Source organism: Colletotrichum chrysophilum, assembly GCF_026319265.1.
Source record: "Colletotrichum chrysophilum strain AFK26 chromosome Unknown scaffold_121, whole genome shotgun sequence".
In the NCBI taxonomy this organism is placed as follows: domain Eukaryota; kingdom Fungi; phylum Ascomycota; class Sordariomycetes; order Glomerellales; family Glomerellaceae; genus Colletotrichum; species Colletotrichum chrysophilum.
Window position 1 is genome coordinate 40,477 of NW_026517408.1, and position 23,430 is coordinate 63,906.

Below are 23,430 nucleotides of genomic sequence, written 5' to 3' on the forward strand. Positions count from 1 at the left end.
CTTGGGGCGTTTTCAACCAAGCATGGGGCGCTGCAGCTGTGTATCCCCTCTACTGCTTCACGCATATCGAACGGTTTCTCGATGACGCCCACGGAAGTGAAAAGTCTGACGTCGGCCCGACAGATGTCAACGAGGCATTCGCGCTGGTTCCAACCGCCGTCTTGGGTGCCATCACCCCGGCAATGCTCCTCTATCCCGCGTTCAGTTCATCTTGCACCATAGGCCAACGACAAGGACTTATCGCATTCTATCGTTTTACCCCTCTAGCCCTGGCTGTCGCTCATCCTGCTTGCTGTTGGGCCCAAAGGAAATTGTCGACATACTTGGCGTGGAAGCCGGCGCCGGCGAGTGCGAAAGCGTGCACCATGGCGTCTTTGATGTTTTCGGGGTTTGCTTCCGCAGCTGGGCACTTGTGGGCTTTACTGGGCCCGTCAGAGGGCGGTTTGCGTCGCGTCTTTTGGCCGGCCGAGTACATCGACAAGGCCTCAACTACAGTCATTGCAGATGGAGCTCGAGATTTTCTTCAATGGGACATCTTTGTAATTACAGCGGCGCTTGTCCCGTTTGCGGATCAAGTGCTGAAATCATCGGTATTGCTTCATCGACTGAGAAGGCGGAAGTGGTTCTCAACTGTTATGGATTCATTCATAGGTAGGATGGCTGTGCTTACAGTCGCGAGCGGGATATTCTCTCCTGGTGCCGTACTGGCATTTTCGCTAGGTCTGAAGGTGGCTGCGTGAAGTAAAGCGGACACGGTGATTGAAATAAAACATTCCGGTCACTAGCAATTCAAGTCCAGATCCGAATTCCCAAAAAAGCCTCTAATCATTCTCATTGATATAGATTCTACTGAGCAGTGGCCTTTTCTGTCATGTTTGTCATCAACTTGCTGCTACTCGCAATTTCCAACGCCAGCTTGGACAGCGGTGATGGGCTCAACAGCTCAAACACGGACATGTCTGACTGAAGATCTCGGAAGATCCTGTTGCGAAGCTCTACGGCTTTCAAGGAGTCCACTAGATCAAACCCTGTCAGTATACACGAGGAAACACAGGTTCGTGGAGCAAAGGTCAAACGTACCACCAAAGTCATAAAATGCTTTTTCGGGATCCACCTCACTGGGAGCAATGTCCATGACTTGCGCAGCATATGTCTTGAGGACATCCTCAAAGATCAGCGCGGCGTCAGCTAAGGTCTCGGCTTTTGCTATACTTTCTGAGGCTGACTGCTGGCTTTCCGAGGCAGCAGAGCTAGCTGATGCATCATAGTTGACTCTATGACTGAACTTGGGATCTCTGGTCCAGGCAGCTCCGGTCGGCATGGAGCTTCCGAGACCGAGAACAATCTGGGGCTTGGTTTGCCGTCCGTCGGCGGTGCGGCCTCGCATGGCTGCTCTCAGGACAGTGTCGAGCTCCTTTTGGGTTGTCTGGAGGCCATCCCAACGATGCTCATACATCTGGAGGTAGGCGTCCATATCAAAGTCTCCGGTAAAGTGGGCTGAGTCAGTTACGAGTCCGACGTCGATCGCGGTGGCAGCGAGACCTTTGCTTCGGCGGTAGTGAGCAAAGGCGTCCTCAAAAGTGTTCCCGGCGGCGTAGTTCGATTGGGCTGCATTGCCGATGACGCAAGTAATGGAGGAGAGAAGGATGAAAAAATCGACGTCTTTCGGCATGTAGTTGTGAAGGTTCATGGTACCTTGAATCTTAGGGCGGGTTGACCTCTGCCACTGATCGTATGTCATATTCTCGAATATGGCGTCCTGGTATTGTCAGTCAGGTCTATGATATATGCCCAGCAAGTAGGTAATACGTACCTCTAGAACCATGGCGCACTGGATAACGCCCTTGATGCGACGTTGGCTTTGAATCAAGGCCCTCACCGCAGCTTCAACCTGAGCGGCGTCGGATACATCGCACTTCAATGCGTCCACTTTCAACCCTCGCTCGCGGAAGGCGCCGAGCTCAGCCTGGGCCTTGTCCCCTCCCGATCGTGAAAGGAGCACAACGTGACCGGCGCCATGCTCGAACATCATTTCAGCAATCTGAAGGCCGAGAGCGCCGAGACCACCGGCAAGGATGTACGTAGCGTCACTGTCCAGTCTGAGTTCAGGGAGCCTTGATGGGGCAACAAGGGCCTTGTCGTCTGAATCCAGTCGAAGAACAAACTCTGTGGGGCCAGCGTCTCCAAAGTTGGTGAACTCGGAAATAGATCCTTTGACACTTGGAATGATTGGGCTGATCTGACCGCTCTCGATGAGATCGCAAGCGCTCTTGAAAAGTCTGCTTACAAGTGTCGGCTTCGCTTGAATAAGTTGAGATGTGCTGGCCTTAACGACTGTGGCATTTCGGGCCGGGCTTGTGTTGAGTGGATGAGAAGCGTTCTTTCCGCTGATATCTATGAAGAAACCGAAGTCTGCCAGGCATTCGAACCATGTTGAAGTCGGGAGAGCTTGGCGGCAGTTTAAGACGAGGTCTACACCTCGTCCATCCGTCTGTCGCAAGATTGACTTCTTGCAATGGTCTGAAATGTCTTCGAAAATGCGCGTTGAGTCAAGAAAGAGGGCTTGAGTCAGGTTTCGGCTTTCGGAAGCACCCTCCGCAGTCATGAAAGCAGTCGCTCCCAGTAAGTGTGCAAGATGGGCAGCCATCTGACCAACGGACGTCTCACCCCCGTGAATCAGAACGGTCTGTCCATCTTCAAGTCTTCCAACGTGAGACAACGCATACTGCGCTGCAACTAAAGCAGGAATAGTTTCGCAGGCCTCTTCGGGTTGCATGGTGTCAGGCAGGACTCTCACCAGTGTCTCTTGAATCCGAGGCATGGTATGACAGGAACCTGCATGCAAGGCTATCACACGCTGCCCAACGTTAACAGACGTGACTTCCGGTGAAGCCGCAGTGATAGTGCCCGTGACGGCCATGGTGGAGATAACGGAGGTTTGGGTCTCCGAAGAATCTGCACTGCTCTTCTGTACGGCCAGATACTCAGCATTTATCTCAACCTCCGCAGAGGCGAGAGATGCCGACATATCGTCATCAACCCAAACAAGTCGGTGATCTTGTTCAGAGAGAGTGCGTGGATTGTCGTCTCCTAGAGCCTGCATAATTGGCTTGAGACTTTGATCTCTTGGACCCAAGTCGATGTCGATACCTTCATCTTCCACGAATCTGGGCACGAAGATCGTCCCGTTGAGTTCTGCGTACTCCAGCTCAAGCTGCGAAGAACCATCCGCGAGGGAGGTGTGCCAGATGCTCATGATCACATCAGAACTTGCTTCCGACGAGAGATAGCCACCTCGGCTAAGGTCCAGATGTGGCAAGGTGATGTGAGAATACTCCGTGCGCATCACTCGGAGGAGTCCTTGAGAAGGCGCGAACTCGAGCCCGCCATCCCAGTTCTGCAGTTCTCCACCACGGGTCACCCAAAACAGGTGACTCGCACTGGAGACCAATGTCTTGAACTGCAGGAACTCCTCGGAGGTCCAAGAGTACACCAATGGAGATTCAACCTCGAGAAGCGATATGACATGCTTTCCTCGTAGATCATGGGCCTGCTCTAGTGTGACTGGATGGACTTGGCATCCGAGCGCGTTGAGTCGGGCCGTCAACATGGCTTGCAGATCCTGAGGCAGAGCCGGACCAGCTCTATGTAGCAGGAAGACATGTTCTGGAACAGTCGTGGACTTCGATGCAGGAGACTTCTGGGAGAGGGCAAGAGCACGGCATGACTCTGCTTCTGAGATGGCGATCCTTGTCTGTAGGCCTGAAGCAGACGTATCTTTCACAGTCTCTCCCCTTGAGTCAGGCGCGAGGATGGGCCCAATCACGCCAAGATAGCCTTTCGGCTGCAATGCTTCATGGAGCCTATGGAAGCCAGCTGAGTTGTGAATGCTTTTGGATGGGTCGTCGAGAACAAGTAGCAAGTCGAAGCTCTCGTCTGAGAACGGGAGTGGCTCGTCATCTTGAGCAGGCCATTCTTGCGCATTTATAACATGCTGAGAAGACTTGGGGAGACAGTTAATGATCTTGCTTGCGTCCTTCGTTGTTGTGGCTAACGCGAGCTTGTTGGTTGATTTGACATTTCCGTCGGTGGCAGTAGTGAATGGGTGAAGTAGGTTTTGCAGCAGCCTTTGAGCCCAGTCGGTTGTATCCGCAACCACGATGAGCGCTTTGTAGTTGGGCCTTTTGTGATACAGTCGGTCCAATAGCTGCAAGACAGCTGCCGTCACTTCTCCAAAATCCGCAACTGAAGGCGAACCCTGCAGTGCGACCGGGTCGCGAATGAAGTCGAAGTCTTCTTTCCAGCGAAGTTTGGCACATACCCTTCGAGCAGACTCGCTAGTCAGAGATGATGCATCTCTAGATGAAGTTACCTGTCTGAGGGCGAAGTCGCGGACTATGAGCTTTGGCGCCGACCAGTCCTCATCCGATACGATCAAGTCACCAGATGTCTCGCGGCCGTCGGTTCCGAGGCGCTTGGCATAGCCAGTGTAGACACTGCCGTCACCCCGAGGCAAATTTGTCGAGACGTACATGTGCTTCAACGTGTACGGGACTGCTGCTTCCTCCAATGGCTTCCCATCGGTGAAGGCGATGAAGAGGAGGTGGAAGATGGCATCCATAGTGGCGGGGTGGATGAGATGGGGGAACTCGAAATTGGAGGGCATAACCGACTTGGTGTCAGGGATTGCGATAGAACCGCAAGCAGTGTGTTCTCCAGGCACGGCTGCAGCTTGAAAGACGTTTCTGAAAGTTGGGCCATACTCGACGCCGACAGATTCTAGGTCATCATAGAAAGAGTCCATGTCAAGTTCGTCGGACGCAGTCTGCTCAATGTCTTGGCGCTCGACAGCGAAGGCTCGCCATTCTGTCTCCGAAGGACCAAGACCGTTGCGAGTATCGTTCTCGTAGTCGAGCGTAAGGGATCCGTAGCAATTCTTAGTCCATGATCCCACCGAAACTGTGGAGTAAACAGTGAAGCTCCAAGTCGAGGGCATCGAGTCGTCTGGGCGCAGACTGACTTCAGTCTGAACCGCTTGATCTCTCGAAGGCACGACGAGACCTCGCTCAAACTTGAGATTCTGAAAGGTGATTCCCCTGAGGCGTCTTTCGGGATCAGCCAGTTGTTGAGCAGCTTCCATGACCATCACGATCATACCAGCTGCTGGGTAAAGTGTGGTTCCAGTGATCCTGTGGTCTTCAATCCAGGGGTTTTCCGAGATTCGCAGGTAGTTCCGCCACCTTGGCTCCATTGGGTTCTGCAAATCGACTGCAACGCCAAGGAGATCGGTCCGTGGGCCGGAAGGGAACCTGTTTGAACGCGCCACTATCGACTCATGCCAGTAGCTCTTGCTGTGGTTCCATGGGTATGGTGGGAGATCTGACAAAGCCATTGGCAAAGTTTCAGGTATGATGCCGTTGACATGAAGAAGGTTCACAGCGTGTCCAGAGGCCCATAACTGTCCCGCGAGTTGCAAAGAGGTAGACTCGGCATTCTTTCCACGCGTGATAGCAGAGAAATAGGGTGCCTCTTTCGCGGCCTTGCTGTGGCTTGCTTTGACAATCTCGCCAACGGGGCTTTGCAGCGCGCCGTGGGGACCAATCTCGATGAAGGCGCTCCATGCCGTGCGATTACGACTTCGTCCCTTGGAGGCGTCAGGTGAATGTTCCAACAGATTGCCCATGGCCTGCGAAAAGCGGACTTGTTCGCACATATTCTTCATCCAGTAGGAGCCGTCGAGGTCTCTAGAGCTGACGAGGTTGCCAGTGAGAGATGAGAACATGGGCGCAACTTGATCTTCGTCCGTAAGTGGCAAAATCACTCCCATGCGGTCAACATACTCTTTGGCGACAGTGCTCATGTGAGGAGAATGATAAGCCGTCTTGACGCGAAGCATTCTGGCAAACTTGCCATCAGCCGATATCAGCTCGCACAACTGAGAGATGGAATCGCGGTCTCCAGATAGTGTCACGCTTGAAGGGCTGTTGACGCATGCAATCACAGCCGAATCTGGAGGTACTTGGTCCAAATATGCGGCTGCCTCCACTTCGCTCAGCCCGGCTGCTAGCATGGCGCCGACTCGAGGGCTCACAATATCGGCAACCTTGGCGGAACAAATTCCACGCAGGTATGCCACCTTAACGGCATTGCAGCGAGAGATGAGTCCGGCAGCGTAGGCCGCGCCTATGACAATGTTAGCGAGCTGTCCAATAGCCCTGTTCGAAACTGATCCATACCTATTTCACCACTTGAGTGACCGACAACAGCTTTCGGGATGACCCCCCAGGCCCGCACAAGGTCCACCAGCGCGATCTGAAGAACCGTACACAGTACCTGGCTGTACTGAGGAAGATCGACATTGGAATCAGAAGTTTTTGACAATTCATCGATCAAATCCCACGGGCATCCGTAGTGCTCCAGTAGGACCTGCGACTTATGGACGCTCGTTCGGAAGATGCAGTTGTTGAGAAGCTCTCTACCCATGGCAGGCCACTGAGCTCCTTGGCCAGTGAAGACGAAGATAGGATTGTCGTGCTTGGAAGCGCGTTTGGACTTTGGTAAGCCCTTCTCGATCTGGGTCTGTAGGTCTGACACGGACTCTGCGACAGCAAAGCTTCGGAACTCAAAATGTGAGCGGCGGCCCGCGAGAGTGTAAGCAAGGTCACCGAGAAATCTTGCGTTTGATGTGGCTTCCTTGTTTGACAAGAAGTCGTTAAAGAGAGGGCCAAGGCGGTCGATTCCTGTCTGGTCTTTGGTGCTGAAGGCGAAAAGCCTTTTGTGCGACTCTTGTCTCGGGGACTCAGACCCCATGCTGATGCCAGATTCTGATGAATCGTCTTCCAAGGTGGTGGTATTGTGATTGCCCAGCAAACCTCGATTTCGTAAATAGTTGTGAGCATCGTCTAGGATGACGTGGGCGTTGGCACCACCAAAACCAAATGAGTTGACACTGATTCTGCGCTGTCCTTTGGAGGGCCAGGACATGTTTTCTGAAGGCAAGGCCAAGTTCCAATCTGTGAGCCTCAGTTTCGGGTTTACCTTCTCGATGCCAGCTGTGGGAACGAGAATGCCCTTTTCGAGACAGACGATGGACTTGAGAACACCAGCCAGCCCGGAGCATCCCTCGGTATGGCCGACGTTTGCCTTGATGCTGCCCACAAAAAGTGGCCCTGACTCGGGGTCTCTGCCAGTGCCCAGTGTGGCGCCAATTGCTGATAGCTCAATGGGGTCCTAGCAACGGTCAGCATTCGCGAATAGGCAATGAGACTCGGATCTCCTTACTCCCAAAGGAGTACCAGTCCCATGGGCCTCAAAGTACTGTGTGTCAGAGAAAGGCAAGCCTGCGGCCTCGTATGTGCTCCTGATCAGCTCCGCCTGCGCTTCTGAGCTTGGTTGTGTGATGCCAGGCGTCTTTCCGTCTGCGTTGGTGCCCGTGCCGCGGATTACAGCGCGGATTGTGTCTCCATCCCTCAGGGCGTCCTTTAGTCTCTTCACGATTAAACATCCAATCCCCTCTCCTCTACCATACCCATTTGCTCGGTGATCAAAGGAATGAGAGATTCCCTCGGGACTCAGCATGTGCATTGACGAGAGCTGATGCATAAAGTTGGGATGTAAGATCAAGTTAACACCGGCAACAAGTCCCTAAAAAAGTGTTACTGGCTGTTCTTTTTTTCGCTGCGAGTTGACGTCTTACCATATTGGTCTCGCCTAATTTCAGTGACTGGCAAGCGAGGTGAAGGGCGTAGAGACTTGATGAGCATGCGGTGTCAAGGGTTAGACTGGGTCCTCGTAGTCCAAAGTACCAAGACACTCGGTTTGCTGTCATAGCCTCACTCATCCCAGAAGCTGCAACATCTCCAACGTCATAAATCTCATGAGTCGATAGTTGCTCATAATCGTTCGTCATGCATCCAACATAGCATCCAGTTTGCGAGTTCATAAGGGTGTCCACAGGGATACCGGCTAACAGTGTCTCAGTAACAAAGCTGCGCACAAGATAGAGCGTTGAACTTACCATTCTCAAATCCCTCATAACTCACTTCGAGAAGTAATCTCTTCATAGGATCCATACCCGCCGCCTCTTTCGCTGTCATTGAGAAGAATGGGGCGTCGAATACAGAGACATCTTCTTCCAGGAAGTACCCATGTTTCACGCTGATCTTCACGGCCAGGAATGTTAACACACTGCTGTGTTCACACAAGAAGGTCTCACTTACAGATCCTTTGCGATCTGGATCAGGATGATACCACACATCTGCATCCCATCGCGAAGATGGAACTTTGCCGTGGCCGCTCCTGGCATGACTGATCATGTCCCATAGTCTCCCAAGTGACGTCGTCTCACCAGCTAGGCGACATGCTGCCCCAATGATGGCAATTGGTTCTTGCTCGCTGCACTGACTCATAGTGACTTTTGGGGCTCAATGTGTGTAAGTTACCTAAGCGACGATGGTGTCTACGCGTGTAACCTGTAATGTGAGGAATAGTTATCGAGGCTTAGAAGCAGCACAGAGTTGCCATTATTCTCAATCCGCGTTCGCTTCATTACAGCCAAATCTACGCACTGCCATACAAGTAATGCCTCTTTCGTTATCGTGGATCCACAGCCAATCCCTGTCCGGAACCTGATCCAGCAGTCTGTTACCTACCCCAAAATGAGTATCGGTGCTGTCAAAAGAGCACCGGTGTGGACCCAGATAGGTAATTTGTACACAGACTTCCCAAACCGGACGGCCCGCGTAAACTATCAGATGGCATGCCAAGGGGCCTGACAGCTAGAGCTCAAGAAGATAACGTCGGATTCGGTTTTTAATTTCCTTTCTTATCTTGCATCTACGAAGTTGTGCATTGGAAGTTACTTTTCCTTATTGACTTCGTACTCACTGCTGTCATTTTCTTTCTAGAAGCCATGAGGATTCTTGCATTGCACGGCGTCGGCAGTTCTGCCAAGATTCTAGAGAGCCAGCTCGTAGGGCTGATGAAATCAGTCGATGCAAGCTACGAGTTTGTGCTGGTTGACGGGCCGGTTCCCTCTCACCGAGGACCTGGTAAGTTGAACTAAGAAATGACCTGCATTCTGCGAACACCTCAGGAATGACCTACGTACTGCAAACACACGAAGCTGACAATATGCTTTCAGGTATGAGCCCGGCTCTTCCGGGGCCATTCTATTCACACCTTACTGGGTATTCACCCCGAGAAATTGAGGCTGCACATCAACACATCGCCACAACGGTCGACGAGCTTGGTCCATTTGACGGAATATTGGGCTTCAGCCAAGGGGCCTCTGTCGCCCTCTCTTACATTTACCACCAGCAAGTCAATGGCGAGGAGCCTGACTTCAAGTTTGCCGTGCTCTTCTCCTCAGTAGTTCCATTTTCGGCCGACGCAACATATTGCGAACCTGAGATAGAGGAGCTCTGTGCATATCGTCGTACCGGAACAAGCGCCGTAGATCTCCCTCCACGGCAGCAAGTCTTCAACGACTGTCTCGTACGCACCTTCCAGTCGGCTCTGAAGATTGGAGCAGTTTTGCCCGACTTCAATCAAGACTTCTTTCGGGATGTGGGTGGTATTGTTCCACGGGTTCTGCATCCCATGTTACTTTCGGAGCGCATTCACATCCCGACTGTCCATGTGGCCGGCAGACGGGACTTCCCCTTCATGCATGACATGCATGAGGTAGGATATCAAATGTGTGACCCAAGGCTGTCGAAAAAGCTTCAACATTCGGGTGGACATCATCCCCCGAAGAAGGATTCGGAGGTCAAGGCAGTTGTTAGGGCTATGGAGTGGGCTGTGGATCAGTATTACAGACAACCCCCATCATTTCTATGATACCAGACGTAGCTAGATGGGAAGCAAAGCCGGCATATAGATACTGAATTTGAGATTCATGAGAAGACCTATGTTGTCACAGATGAGCGTGATAAGCAGTACGACCCTATTTTGAGAAGCACACGCCGTCGTCTCATATGTATGCCACCCGCCGTCATTCCGTGTCATTTGAAACATTTTTGGGCCTGTGTCGTCCGTACCTCCAAAATGATCGACAGACTTGCAGGTCTTTATTTACACAGAATATCAACTCCGAATCGGCGCTCATTACCAAAGCGGCGCAAGACTCCATGTAGGAATGGATTCTTCGATATCATTCACATTGAAAACCTGCCGAGCGTTTGTGAGAAACCAGTTTCTTCAAATTAAAAGTCTATAAAAAATAAGACAACTATGCGAGAACTGTGAATACCAGCCGATCCGGACTTTCTGTTATAATCCCTCAGACAGCATCGTTTCGCTTATTGAACACATCATTTGCGTTGGAATCGGTGGGGCTGAGGTCCTGTTGTTTCATCTCCATCGCGTCCGCCGCTCCACTCATCTTGTCCTTGCCATCTCCTTCGGCAGGAGGAGGTGTCTCCGTACTTTTCACACTCTTCCACTGGACTAGAGTACTTCCTGCGATACTTGCAGATGCCAGTCCCAGAGCGACATACCAGGAATTTGTCAGAGACTTGCTGTAAAGACGAAGGACAGGCTCAAGCATCCCATCAGGTAGTACGCCTGGCAATCTTATACTTGTGGCTCCTCCGTCAACGATGGCTGTCGCGTTAAGATTTGGGAAGTCTTTCGCCAATCCATTGCGCAGCTCATTCGTGAAAACGTTCTGCGCCACCGAGATGAAAATGGCTCCTCCGAATGTTTGCAAGAACATTACAAGAGCTGTGCCGAGTGGGATTTCGGCCATTGGAAGGACGGTCTGGACTACCATCAATGGCGTCTGCATGCTCTGGCCGGAGCCCAATCCGTAAAGAACCTGGTATCCAATCCAGTCTCTGGAAGAGACATCGGGCTTCCACGTTGTGAGCAGTCCAGCGCCGACCGACATGAACAGCGTAGCCGCTATCATGAAAGGGTTATAGTATCCAATCTTGGTAATACCGATACCGCTGACGATTGAGGCGAGGGCTGTGGCCAGAATGAGTGCCAGGTTCATCAGACCAGAATCGACCGCCGAAACTCCTTTGATCGCCTGGAACCAGATTGGGATGTATTGTCGAAGAGTGAAGTCGGCCCCGGCTGTGCACACTGAGAACCAACAAGCCGCTGCAACGCTCCTCTGAGAGATGACGGTGATGGGCAAAGTGGCGTTTGCGCCGTTATGAATCTGGATGAAGACGAACACGATAGAAAGAACTCCGAATAGCACGAAGAGCACGATCACTCTCGCGTCGCTCCATGGATAGACGGTTCCGCCCCATTGAAGAGCGAGAAGCAAGCAGATGACGGCCGGCATCAGCGCAACTGTGCCTAGGGGGTCCACCTGAAGGAACTTCTCCACCAAAGTCAGGTCTTTGTCAGAGTCTGGCCGTGGCGGTGACTTGAAGACGAAGATCATGATAGCCAGAGAAACGGCGCCGATAGGTAGGTTGATGTAAAACTACGTGCCATTAGTCGCGGACAAGTCAATCAAAGGTTTGAGGAGTACACTTACACACCACCTCCACGTCACTTTGTCTGTGAAGGCGCCTCCAAGAAGTGGCCCAACCACTGAAGCAATCGCGTAGACCCCGCCCACAAGTCCTGTGTAGGCAGGTCTCTTGGGCAACGGCACGATGACGGCGATAATGGTAAAGGTTCCGGCCAGAATCCCCGAACAGCCGACGCCAGCAATGGCTCTTCCGACGATCAGGACGGCGGACTGTGGAGCTGCACCACATATCGCTGATCCAACTTCAAAGATGAAGATTGAGACAAGGTATGTAGTCTTGATGGAGAAGAGGGTATACAGTTTCCCGAAAGTGAGCTGAAATGTGCACGTCGTGAGCAAGTAGGCGCTCCCGTACCAGCCGATATCGTTGATGGAATGGAACTCGTCAGTGATTCGTGGTATAGCCGTGGATATGATGATGTTATCCTACATGCCGTCCACGTTAGCCATAGTGGTGAGAGGGTGGTCACAGGATCCCTTACCAGGCCAACTAGGAATAGCGTCAAGCATAACCCGAGTGTAATCGCAAGTAGCTTTAGCCCAGTCGGGCCATCGGCACTAGGGTCTGCAGGTGGACTATCGGGAACCTGCTGTTCAGTGACCGAGGGCTCTTCAGATTTGACGCTCGACTTGCGACCGCCCATTTTGGCCCATTTGGACAGGTTTCCTGCAGAAGGCATGTTGAATCGGAGTTGTCTGAAAGTCAACGAAAATGTCAGAATGGTGTTTGATAGCGTTACTTCCGATGTGACGCTGTAATCAATTTGATGTTTACAACACGATCATTGAGTTGATTGCATACACTAGTAGGAGCAATTGACAGGAACCAGCGATTTCAATGTGTTCCGAGTAGTCCTGGGTAGTCATTCAGCAGCTAAACACGCGTAATGCAGCAAACGCTTCCCACATGGCATTACAAATCGGGTTACCCTTCTAGGGTCGCATCATCAACGCGCTGCAGCCTTCAGTGGTTACATTCGCGTGTCACTCTCAGCTCATCGTCCAAAGTTGCACCGCCGTTGGTGCCACGAGTCGTGCTGAACTTTACCGGGGCTCTTCACCGCGGACCCCTGACCCTAGATAGTCTAGCGACATGCCCATCAAATAGAGTTGCCGCAATTGCTACGAGACTTTCCGGGGCGTCTATCCCTCCCGCTTCATCCCGTGTTTTGCTCCGGGGAGGGGTGGGAGGGGCACGGCGCTTCCCATTTAGGAAGGGCCTTATTGCGTAGCCAAGATTAGATCTGAGCTGGTCACAATCGAGCGGAAGGTGGGAGATTGTTTTGGAGGCCGAGTTGTTCGGGCCTTATCCTTTTCGGCGATCCGGTTGCTGAGGTGAAGATTGCATAGCCAAACCTTCGGATTTGCAGCTTGGAGACACAATTTTCCAGTCCGATTCTGTATCAATAGAGGCTTTGCATCATAGTTGGCAGGCTGTAGAATGAGTTGAACCTCTTAGTAACCATTCGCTCATCGACGATCCTTACGATCACGGGTACCCACCATCTGGAAGTTCCAGTTAACTCTCTGCCAAAACCAAGACACAACTTACTGTGGCCCATGTGAAGCAACTGAGCTCAGAGACCCATCACAATAATCACCTACAATGGCGCCTTACATGAGTCATGCAACCTCCTCAGAGCTGAGGTCTCCAGTGGACAGCGTCCAATCACCTAGCGGGGCACCGGCAGAGCCCATCGCCATCATTGGCTTGAGCTGCAAGTTCTCAGGCGATGCAACAACACCTGAGAAGCTGTGGCAACTTGTCGTCGACGGACGTGATGGATGGTCTCCTATTCCAAAGTCGAGATTCAACTCGGACGCATTTTACGACAAAGATCATGCCAAGATTGGAATGGTACGAGGTCTTGATCCATCGCAAAAGCGTAGCTGAATGCTAACAAGTGACCAAACTAGTCCAATGTGGTTGGTGGGCATTTCATTCGCGATGATGTTTCTAAATTTGATGCGTCGTTCTTTAACTTCACTGCGGAAATTGCCAATGTGAGTTGCGCTGATAATCGAGATCAACGGAGTTTCAAGTAGCTTACTCTATCACCCAGGCCATGGATCCTCAAATTCGAATGCTTCTAGAATCCGTCTTTGAAGCCTCAGAGAATGGTAAACTACATCGATCGAACTTTGACAACAGTAAGCTAACCTCGTCGACCATCTAGCCGGAATTCCTCTGCATAAGTTGGCAGGAACCGACACTTCTGTTTTTATGGGGTCATTTTCCCGAGACTACCACGATAGTCTGATGCGAGATCCAGATACGTTGCCAAGAACTGCCTTGACAGGCAATGGTGTGGCAATGATGTCGAACCGAATTTCGCACTTTTTTGACCTTCGTGGCCCTAGCTTAACGACTGATACTGGCTGTTCAGCAAGTATGGCTGCTCTTCACCTGGCAGTTCAGAGCATTCGTAATGGGGAGTCTCGGATGTCTGTTGTTGGGGCATCAAACCTTCTCTTGAACCCCGACCCATTCATCGTCATGTCAAGTCTTGGGTAAGTCAATGAGGCCGCTTCCGTTTTAGGTTCCAAAGCCTAAGCTAATTTCCCACAGCGTTCTTGGGGCCGATGGCCGATGTTTTGCATGGGACAGCCAGGCCAACGGTTACGGTCGCGGTGAGGGAATCGCTACCCTGCTTCTGAAGCCCCTGCGCGATGCCTTAGCGGATGGGGACCCAGTCCATGCTGTCATCCGGGAGACCGCAATCAACCAAGATGGAAAGACCCCAACAATCACTTCACCTTCATCAGAGGCGCAAGAAGAGCTCATTCGCGCCTGCTATCGCAGAGCAGGACTGGATCCCTCTAAGACCCCTTATGTTGAGGCCCACATGACGGGAACACCGACTGGCGATCCGATAGAGGCTAGTGCGATCAGTCGGGTATTCGGCAAGGGTCGGACTGCCGATAACCCAGTCCTAGTCGGTTCCATCAAGACGAACCTGGGACACTTGGAGGCTTCAAGTGGAATTGCTGGAGTCGTGAAAGCCGTTATGATGCTGAAGCATGGCATCATCCCACCTAGTTTGAACTACAAAGAGGCGAATCCGAAGATTGACATGGTGGCCCTGAAGGTCAGCGTCCCACTGGTTTCCCAGAACTGGCCTGAGGGTATGCCACGTCGCGTCTCTGTCAACAACTACGGCTACGGAGGAACCAACGGTCACGTAATCATTGACGGTCCAGATGAGCATCTCCATGACTCTCCTGCAACAACAACGAAGACAGAAGAACCCCGGCTTGTCGTTCTCAGCAGCAAGGACTCCACGGTCACGACACAAATGGTTTCAAACTTGAAGGCCTACTTGGAAAGCCGAAAGTCAACAAGTGCTGCCATTGACTTTGACAATCTTGCTTACACATTCGACACTCGACGCTCGCATTTCCCCTGGAGAGTTGCCATCTCGAGTTTGAACTGGCAGCAGGATTTGATTGAGGCCCTAGACGATCCTGTCAAGAAAGCGGTCACACTCGCCAAGGAGCCTCCACGCATTGGCTTCGTGTTTAACGGCCAAGGAGCACAATGGCATGCGATGGGACGCGAGTTGATCGCTGTTTATCCAACTTTCCAGAAATCTCTTCTCCACGCCGACGTTGTTCTTGGCGACTACGGTGCCGACTGGTCTCTTGTGGAAGAGTTGCAACGAGACGAGAAGTTAACTCGCGTCAACGAGCCCAGATTAAGTCAGCCTGTCTGTGTTGCGCTGCAGATCTGCTTGGTAGACCTGCTCAAGACTTGGGGCATTCGTCCAAGTGCCGTGACGAGTCACTCAAGCGGTGAGATTGCCGCTGCTTATGCTGCAAATGCTCTTACTTTTGAGGAGGCCTTGGGTGTGGCTTACTTCCGTGGTGCCCTGACCGAAAAATATCACACTGCTTCTTCAGCACCGGGCGGAATGATGGCTGTCGGTCTTGGATCTAACGAAGCCTGGTCATATTTAGCGGAGCATGGGGTTGACAAGGGCACGGTAACAGTGGCCTGCGTCAACAGCCCTTCAAGCGTTACGCTCTCCGGCGACCTTGATGCAATCGATCGCCTCGAGAAGGACTTCGCAAATGACCAGATATTCGCTCGAAAGCTTAAGGTCAAGTCGGCATACCACTCCCACCACATGCTCCCTATGGCCGACGAATACCTGAAGGCGTTGAAAGACGTCATCCAGCCAAAGCTGAAGTGGAACAAAATTGTCTACTCCTCGCCAGTCACAGGAGGCCTCATTGAAAGTCCCGAGAAGCTTGGGCCGCAACACTGGGTGAACAACCTTTTGTGGCCGGTGCTTTTCTCACAATCATTCGAGAAGATGTGCGTGGACACTGCCTCTAGCGAAACCAACGTCGATCTCATTCTTGAAATCGGCCCTCATTCCGCGTTGGCTGGGCCAATCAGACAAATCTGCAAGACTCCTTCATTGAAGAATATAAGCTTACCGTATGCGTCTTGCTTGATTAGAGGCCAGAACGCGGCGGTTGCTATGCAGACTGCGGCAGGATCTCTGTGGTGCAAGGGCTACCCTGTGGATCTCGCTGCTGTTAATCGACACAATCACCATGAAGCCTACGACGTTATTGCCGACCTCCCCTCATACCCCTGGAACCACACCCACAGCTTCTGGCAAGAGTCACGGCTCAATATTGCGCATCGCAACAGGAAACATGTCCGCCACGAGCTATTGGGCTCACTGCTTTCCGGGCCAGCAGCGACGAGCCCTACCTGGAGACATTTCCTCAAGGCTTCCGAGCTGCCGTGGCTTCGGGACCATTTGGTTCAGTCTGACATCGTTTACCCGGGTGCTGGTGGCATTGCGATGGCGATTGAGGCTATGCGGCAACTCTCTGATGCTGACGTGAACACAATTGATGGCTATTGCCTGAGGGACATCCAGATCAGTAACGCACTTGTTATTCCGGACACGGAGGCCGGAATTGAGGTCCAACTTTCTCTTCACCCATGCGACAACAAGAACCTGGAGTCAGGATGGTACGAGTTCTCGCTCAAGTCGCCCACCACAGATGGAGAATCATGGACTGAGCACATTCACGGTTACATCTCACAAAGAAAGAGGACAAATGCAGTTCTACCGCCGGTACAGGCTTCCAAAAGCCTGTCAAACGGTGTGCATGACAACGGTCTACGACCTGTCGAGGTTAGCGAGCTCTATGGTCGTCTCAGGAAAATGGGACTGGAGCATGGTCCGACCTTCCAAAACATGATCAGCATTCAAGCACAAGATTTCGGCTCGAGATTCCAGTTCCAGGTTGCGGACGTTAGGTTTGCCAGTTCTCACGTACTTCATCCTACAACATTGGACTCCATATTCCAGGGGGCCTATGCGGCGCTGTCATCAGACGCATACCAGAACTCCATGGTCATGCCTCGTGCCATTGGAGAGATCTTTGTTTCTCAGTCCCTGTCATCCTCTCCTGGGAGCCAGTTCCAGTCTCTTGCGACCGTGGACAAGCAGGACCGATCAGGATTCCGCTCCACCATTACCACTTCCGACCCACAACATACTGACACGACACTTTTGGAGGTCAAGGGGCTCTTCTGCCAGGCCGTTGGCGGCGTGAATAACACCGACGCATCAGAGAATGCCACCAAGCTCTTGTTCAAGATGTTGTGGCATCCTGATATGACGCTGATGCCTACTGAGACAATTGTGCGGCCCTTGAGATTCGAAGTTGGCGCACAGGAACTGTCGGTCAATAAGAAGCTCGTCCGGGCTGCTTGGCACTTCATCCAGGACGCCATCCAGGACTTGAGCTCAGATGAACAGGCTCTCGCCGACATGGAGTGGTACCATAAGTCCCTGTACAATTGGATGCAGTCCAACTATGAGGCTGGTCTCGTAGGCAGTCTTGCTCGTGGCAGCGCCTCCTGGGCTAAGGCAAGCAAGGGAATGAAACACATGCTCTTCGACGAAGTTGCCTCTCAGAGCGTCAATGGCCGCCTTCTGTGCCGTATTGGAAGAAATCTGTCTCAGATCCTCCGGAAGCAGGTGGCTCCTCTCGAAGTCATGATGGAAGGCAACCTCCTATATGAGTTCTATGAGAAGGCTCTGCGTTGCAACCGTTCCTACGCGCAGGTCCAGAAGTTAGTGCATCTATACTCCATGAAGAACCCGCGAGCCAAGGTTCTTGAGATCGGAGGTGGTACCGGTGGGTGCACAGGATCCGTCCTCAAGGGATTGACTGAGGACACCCCAGACGGCAGATACCGCTTGTCGTCCTACACCTTCACCGACGTGTCTGCCGGCTTTTTCGAAGCAGCCGCGAAGCAGTTTGGCGAGTATGGTGATATGATCAGCTACAAGAAGCTGGACATTGAGGCCGACCCCACCGAGCAATCCTTCACGCCTGGCTCATATGACCTCATCATCGCCTGCCAGGTTCTTCACGCCACAAAGAATATGGAAAAGACGATGAAGAACGTTTGTTCTCTGCTCAAGCCTGGCGGAAAGCTCATTTTGGTGGAGACCACCAAGGATACTCTGGACGTCCAGCTGATCTTTGGCGCATTGCCAGGCTGGTGGCTTGCAGAAGAGTCCGAACGGAAGGGTGGCCCCAATCTCACAGTCGACCACTGGAGCAGGGTCTTGAAGGCAAGCGGCTTTTCCGGGATTGACTTGGAGGTGCGCGACATGGAAGACGAGGCAAATTACTCCTTCAGCGTCATTACTTCAACCGCCGCCGCGCCGACTTCTTATCCTTCAGAAGTCACCATTCTTTCGCCCTCAGAGAAGGCACCCGCCCCTTGGCTACAGAGCCTTCAGAGCAGCATTCAACGTAACATTGGAGCTTCTACTACCGTAGAGGATTGGAAGAAGGTGGATGCCACGAACAAAGTTTGCATCATGCTCGTCGAGATGGTTGCGCCTCTCTTGAGTCGCCTGACGAAGGACGAGTTTGCGAGTATACAGCGTCTGCTGACGACCGCTCGGGGTGTTCTCTGGGTCACAAGGGCTAGTCTCATCAAGGGCCTGGATCCCGACATGGCCATGCACTCTGGTCTTCTAAGAACTCTGCGGATGGAAGACGCCGGAAGGCGCTACGTCTCCCTTGACCTTGACACCAAGGATCCGGTGTGGTCGGAGAGGAATGTGGACTTCATCGCCGATGTCTTTGCGACTTCATTCGACTTTTCACAAAGTTCAAAAGACATTGACTGCGAATATGCCGTTGACAAATCACTCGTTCATGTCTCCCGCATCTACAATGACGACAACGAGAACAAGGCATTCGCTCCCGAAGGCAGTGAACCTGAGCCAGAGATCAGAGAATTTGATGCCAAGGACTCCAAGTTCGATCTTCAGATGGAGGTTGGCACGGCTGGATTACTCGACACCCTGCGCTTCCGGGAAGTCGAGCGTGATGAATCCGCTCTTGGCGCAGAACAGATTGAGATCGAGCCACGCGCGTTCGGCTTGAACTTCAGAGACGTCTTGGTTGCTCTAGGTCAGCTTGATGAAACCATCATGGGCTATGAGTGCAGCGGCATTGTCACTAGACTTGGTCCTGACGCTCAGAGAGACAGTGGTCTGAAGGTTGGTGACCGTGTCTGCGCTATCCTTCGCGGACACTGGGCGACAAGAGTAACCATCAACTGGCCATGTGCTGTTCGCATCCCTGACAACATGTCATTCGAAGAAGCCGCCACCATTCCAATGGTATTCGCGACAGCCTACTATGGCTTGTATGACATCGGCAGGCTTACCAGGGGCGACAACGTTCTCATCCATGCTGCTACCGGTGGAGTCGGGCAGGCCGCAGTGATGCTGGCTCAACATCGCGATGCCAACGTCTTCGTCACCGTCGGCACCGAAGCCAAGCGTGACTTTGTTATGAGAGAGTTTGGGATCCCAAGAGATCACATATTCTCCAGCCGAGATACCTCGTTCGGACCTGCACTTATGGCGGCCACCAACGGCAAAGGCGCTGATGTTGTTCTCAACTCCCTCTCGGGCGCACTGCTCAAAGAGACTTGGGACTGCATGGCACGTTTTGGACGTTTTGTCGAGATTGGCAAGCGCGATATGGAGGCTGCAAAGCACCTCGATATGAGCCCTCTGCGTCGCGCCGTTTCGTTTGCTGCTGTTGATCTCTTCCAACTGGGCAAATACAAGGGGCAAGCGGTCCAAGACGTCCTGCAAGGCGTCATGGAGATGTTCGGGAATGGACAGCTTCGAGTAGTGGCACCAATGACAACTTATCCCATCTCGGAGGTCGACAAGGCGTTCAGGTTGATGCAGAGCGGCAAGCACTTGGGCAAGATTGTTGTAACACCCAAGAAGACAGATCTTATCAAGGTATGGTTTCCTGTCGCACTTTCCCTCCGATCCCATTACACGGTTTCTGACTATTCACTAGGTAATTTCGTCCCCTCAGCCCGCCCGTCTTTCACCGAATGCGACGTACGTTATTGTGGGTGGCATGGGAGGGATTGGACAATCCATCGCACGGTGGATGGCCCGCAGCCTTGGCTGCAAGAATCTCATTATCCTCTCTCGCAGCGCCAAGACCCATCCAGACAGTGAGGATCTCATATCCGATCTGAAAGCCACGGGGTGCAATGCCTTCTTGGGGAATTGCGACGTATCGAACGAGGCGGAGCTCCGCAGAGTCTTGGACCAAGCTAGCCAAAGTCTCCCGCCGGTTCGTGGCGTGATCCAGGCGGCAATGACCCTCAACGTAAGTTCCCTTCCCATTTTGTCCATACAAGTAAGCATAAACTTAAAGCAACTTAGGACTCTATTTTCCCCAATATGACGTACGACCAATGGCTTGCTGCAACTGGCCCCAAGGTCGCGGCCACGTGGAACATCCACAATAACCTTCCCAACCTTGACTTCTTCATCATGCTGTCATCCTTGACTGGCCTGGGCGGGAATACGAGCCAAGCGAACTACTCCGCTGGCGGAACATTCCAAGACGCCTTTGCTAAGTTCCGGACTTCTCAGTCTCTGCCTGCGGTGTCGGTTGACCTGGCCAGCATCCAAGAGGTCGGATTTGTTGCCAATACCGAGGGTGTCGCGGAACGTTTGACCAAAACTGGTCTTGCCGACATAAGCGAGGCACAAATGCTCAAGATTGTTGAGACGGCCATCCAACACCCTCTTCGCCAGGTCGACCTCAGCCAACTTATCACGGGCATCCTAGAGTTCGACGAGGCATCAACGGTTGCGTGGGTCAACGACAGGCGATTCACGGCTGCCCAAGTTACTCGCAACGCACATGGCGGTCCACGTGGACGAGGTGATCAGCAAAGTCAAGCGACGGCCCGCCTCTCGGACTCTCTGCAGTCTGCCACGAGCGGCACCGGTGCTGTGGTCCTCATCCTCGACGCCATCATCTCAAAGTTGGGCGAGATGTTCGGATTGGACGCTGCGGAGATTGACAAGAAGTATCCCGTGTCCAAGTACGGCGTCGACTCGCTCATTGCGGTAGAGCTCAGAAACTGGCTCGTATCTAGTGCGGGAGCCGAGACGACAAGCATTTTTGACGTGCTTCACAGCCCGAGCTTGAGCGTATTGGCTGAGAAAATTGGAGAAAAGAGTCGTTATGTTTCCACGCTTGTGAAGGCAGCATAGAACAAGGGTCGTATTAGCTTTATTGATGCTTTTCCATCGCATGAGTATTTAATTGGCCGAGTTTTCCGAGTTGCTCGCTGGAATAGGACCCTATTTGCGCCGCAACCCAGACTTGATGATTGCCTGTTTCCGTGATCCATTTGCTGCTGTATGGGTATGGCTGCCGGCGCACTGTCATGCCGCTTTAGGCACATTAGGCGCAGGCAACTTTAGCCGTTGGGTCTGTTAGCCTCCGTCAAGCTGTGCTATACGCTTTGACACATTGTCTGTCGAGATCCCAGATAATTCATCTGAGCAGGATTACTCCGAGCATACTCCTCAGTCGAGTTGGGACGAGTGTGACTAAAGGTAATCGCATATTCGTCTCAAGCTACGAACTCAAAAGCCGGCGAACCACAAAAACGTTGCACATGCATGCGTCGCAAAAGTCTTCACGACCAGGAAGGCCCAGCAACCCTCGGGAGAAAGCCGACACACTCGTAAAGAGAAACTTCAACATGTTCACGTACAGCAGCGCTAGTGAGACAACTGACATATTCTGATTACGCTATGCTAGGGACGGCGAGTCGCTACTGTTGCTTCTAGATCCTCCATAACTTTCACACTGCATCAACATGGTTCGCATGCACTGTATCTTCCGCTCGGCTCCCAGCAGTGGCGCTAGGTGTGCCTTTCTCGTGCCAACCCGCGCTTTAATCTTGCTGATCAGTTGGCAAAACTCTGTTAACTGTCCTGTAACGAGGCATCTGAGAACCTGGTTGCGTTCCGATGCGCTCTCGATCTTGTAGGAGCGGAACCACATGGCAACGCCTCCGTCCGGGGGATTCGCCGGCCGGGGCTGCTGGACGACGTCCACGTAGCACCGCACCGTCTTTTCGCAAATGTTGCTGAGATACTGTCCCGCCATGGCGAGAAGCATCATGCTTTCGGACCGAGACTTGCACAATGTGCAGCTGAGGATTGAATCGCAGCCCTTGATGGCCTCTCGACAGCAGTTGAGCAAGCCGTCCATCGTCGGCTGTTCCGTATTTGCCCCCTCGTTGCCAAGTTGCTCGAGGAGGTGGGCAGCTAGGCGGAGGCAGCGGCACTCGCTCTTCTTCTTGTAGGTGTTTTCGGCCGTCTCCAGTAGCGCCGTAAGTGGGCTTGGTGCCGGCGCGGACATCTTGTATGCTACTGGGGTCTGTTTGCGGCTTGGTTGTTGGGATTTGTTCGATGGGGGATCCGGCAGGGGAGCGCTTGTATTTGTGGGGAAGTTCTCGTCCAGTAGCATGTCTAGACTTGAGGATGATAGGCATGGGGTTGATGATGAATCGTCGATGGTTTCTGCGGGATCTAGTAATTCAGTCAGCCATCCAATGAACAAGCCCGGGTCCGCAAGTTGATTGCAGATGATGCTTACCATTCATGTCGAAGTCCTCGAGTTGAGTCTCTTGAGAGCTCGCTCCATCATCTCCACTGTCATCCACATTGTCAAAATATGACATGTCTTTGCTCAGCTCTTGCCAAGTGAAGTCCCCTGTCTTCAGGCTGCCCATATCAATTGTGCCATTGGGCGATAACAGGCTACATGAAGCCAGCCATTGGTCGATCTGATCCTGCTCATGCTTCTCGTTTTGGCCGTTGGTCAACTCCCCCATCAAGTTGGTGGGGCAGGCTGGCAGATCAAGCACCGGACTGGGCAGATTGCTTTGCCGATGCAACTGACCCAGCACAACGGTCTTCTCGGCTTCGTTGTTTGATGTGCGGAACATCATTGCCGGGTCAAGTTTGAAGTGGTCGGAAAGTGTTGGCGACTGCGGTGCTGTGGTATCTCCAAGGGCAGATTGGCGTGGTTGTGACGAGTCTTTGGTTGAGGCGGTGGACTGTTTTCGTTTTCGGATAACGCCTCTGTTTGTTGGGTATTTACAAATGTTGGATGCTGACTTGCACCGGTCGCAACCGTTTGGATTCCCATTACATCGGAGCTTCACGCAATCAGAAGAAGTCTCAAGTGCTGCTCGTAGAGAAAAGCCTACCTTGCGAGCTCGACAAAATTCGCATGCGATGTGTGGCTTGCCCCGTCGGTTCCGATTGATCACCGCCTCAGGATTGTTCTCGATAAACGTGGGCTCGTTGTGCTGTAGATCATACATCAAAGTACCGAACATCTTGCTTTGTTCTAGAAAACGTCGAGCAGATAATCCGACCAATTAGCCAACGGGTGTGTGTGTGTTGCGGGCGATCAAATCATAAAAGTAGTATAGCGTGGTGACCAATGGACACAGTTTCGGTTTTTAAAACGAGCAGAACGAGCAGACTATCGCGTCTCCTCGGGTTTGGCTGACAAGTCACCATAGG

The 23,430-nt window shown here is 52.4% G+C and overlaps 5 protein-coding genes across 5 annotated transcripts; 2 read left to right on the plus strand and 3 right to left on the minus strand.

The window, feature by feature from the left end:
* Positions 1-846: 846 nt before the first annotated feature.
* COL26b_010799 (putative PKS/NRPS-like protein biosynthetic cluster) lies at positions 847-8,096 on the minus strand (the record flags this gene model as incomplete). The annotated part of the gene is made up of 7 exons (XM_053183485.1): positions 847-1,028; positions 1,081-1,759; positions 1,814-6,183; positions 6,237-7,230; positions 7,282-7,479; positions 7,697-7,710; positions 8,018-8,096. The coding sequence occupies 7 exons, from the start codon at positions 8,094-8,096 to the stop codon at positions 847-849; spliced, it is 6,516 nt and encodes a 2,171-aa protein (XP_053032551.1).
* Positions 8,097-10,282: 2,186 nt separating this feature from the next.
* Positions 10,283-12,174, minus strand: COL26b_010800 (uncharacterized protein; the record flags this gene model as incomplete). Its single annotated transcript, XM_053183486.1, has 3 exons — positions 10,283-11,443; positions 11,498-11,920; positions 11,977-12,174. The coding sequence occupies 3 exons, from the start codon at positions 12,172-12,174 to the stop codon at positions 10,283-10,285; spliced, it is 1,782 nt and encodes a 593-aa protein (XP_053032552.1).
* A 926-nt stretch (positions 12,175-13,100) lies between these two features.
* COL26b_010801 (uncharacterized protein) lies at positions 13,101-13,812 on the plus strand (the record flags this gene model as incomplete). The annotated part of the gene is made up of 2 exons (XM_053183487.1): positions 13,101-13,352; positions 13,795-13,812. 2 exons carry the CDS (start codon positions 13,101-13,103, stop codon positions 13,810-13,812), a joined length of 270 nt encoding a protein of 89 aa, XP_053032553.1.
* A 179-nt stretch (positions 13,813-13,991) lies between these two features.
* COL26b_010802 (putative PKS/NRPS-like protein biosynthetic cluster) lies at positions 13,992-21,093 on the plus strand (the record flags this gene model as incomplete). The annotated part of the gene is made up of 4 exons (XM_053183488.1): positions 13,992-14,005; positions 14,064-19,812; positions 19,874-20,194; positions 20,251-21,093. The coding sequence occupies 4 exons, from the start codon at positions 13,992-13,994 to the stop codon at positions 21,091-21,093; spliced, it is 6,927 nt and encodes a 2,308-aa protein (XP_053032554.1).
* A 547-nt stretch (positions 21,094-21,640) lies between these two features.
* Positions 21,641-22,847, minus strand: COL26b_010803 (uncharacterized protein; the record flags this gene model as incomplete). The annotated part of the gene is made up of 2 exons (XM_053183489.1): positions 21,641-22,425; positions 22,493-22,847. The coding sequence occupies 2 exons, from the start codon at positions 22,845-22,847 to the stop codon at positions 21,641-21,643; spliced, it is 1,140 nt and encodes a 379-aa protein (XP_053032555.1).
* Positions 22,848-23,430: the final 583 nt, after the last annotated feature.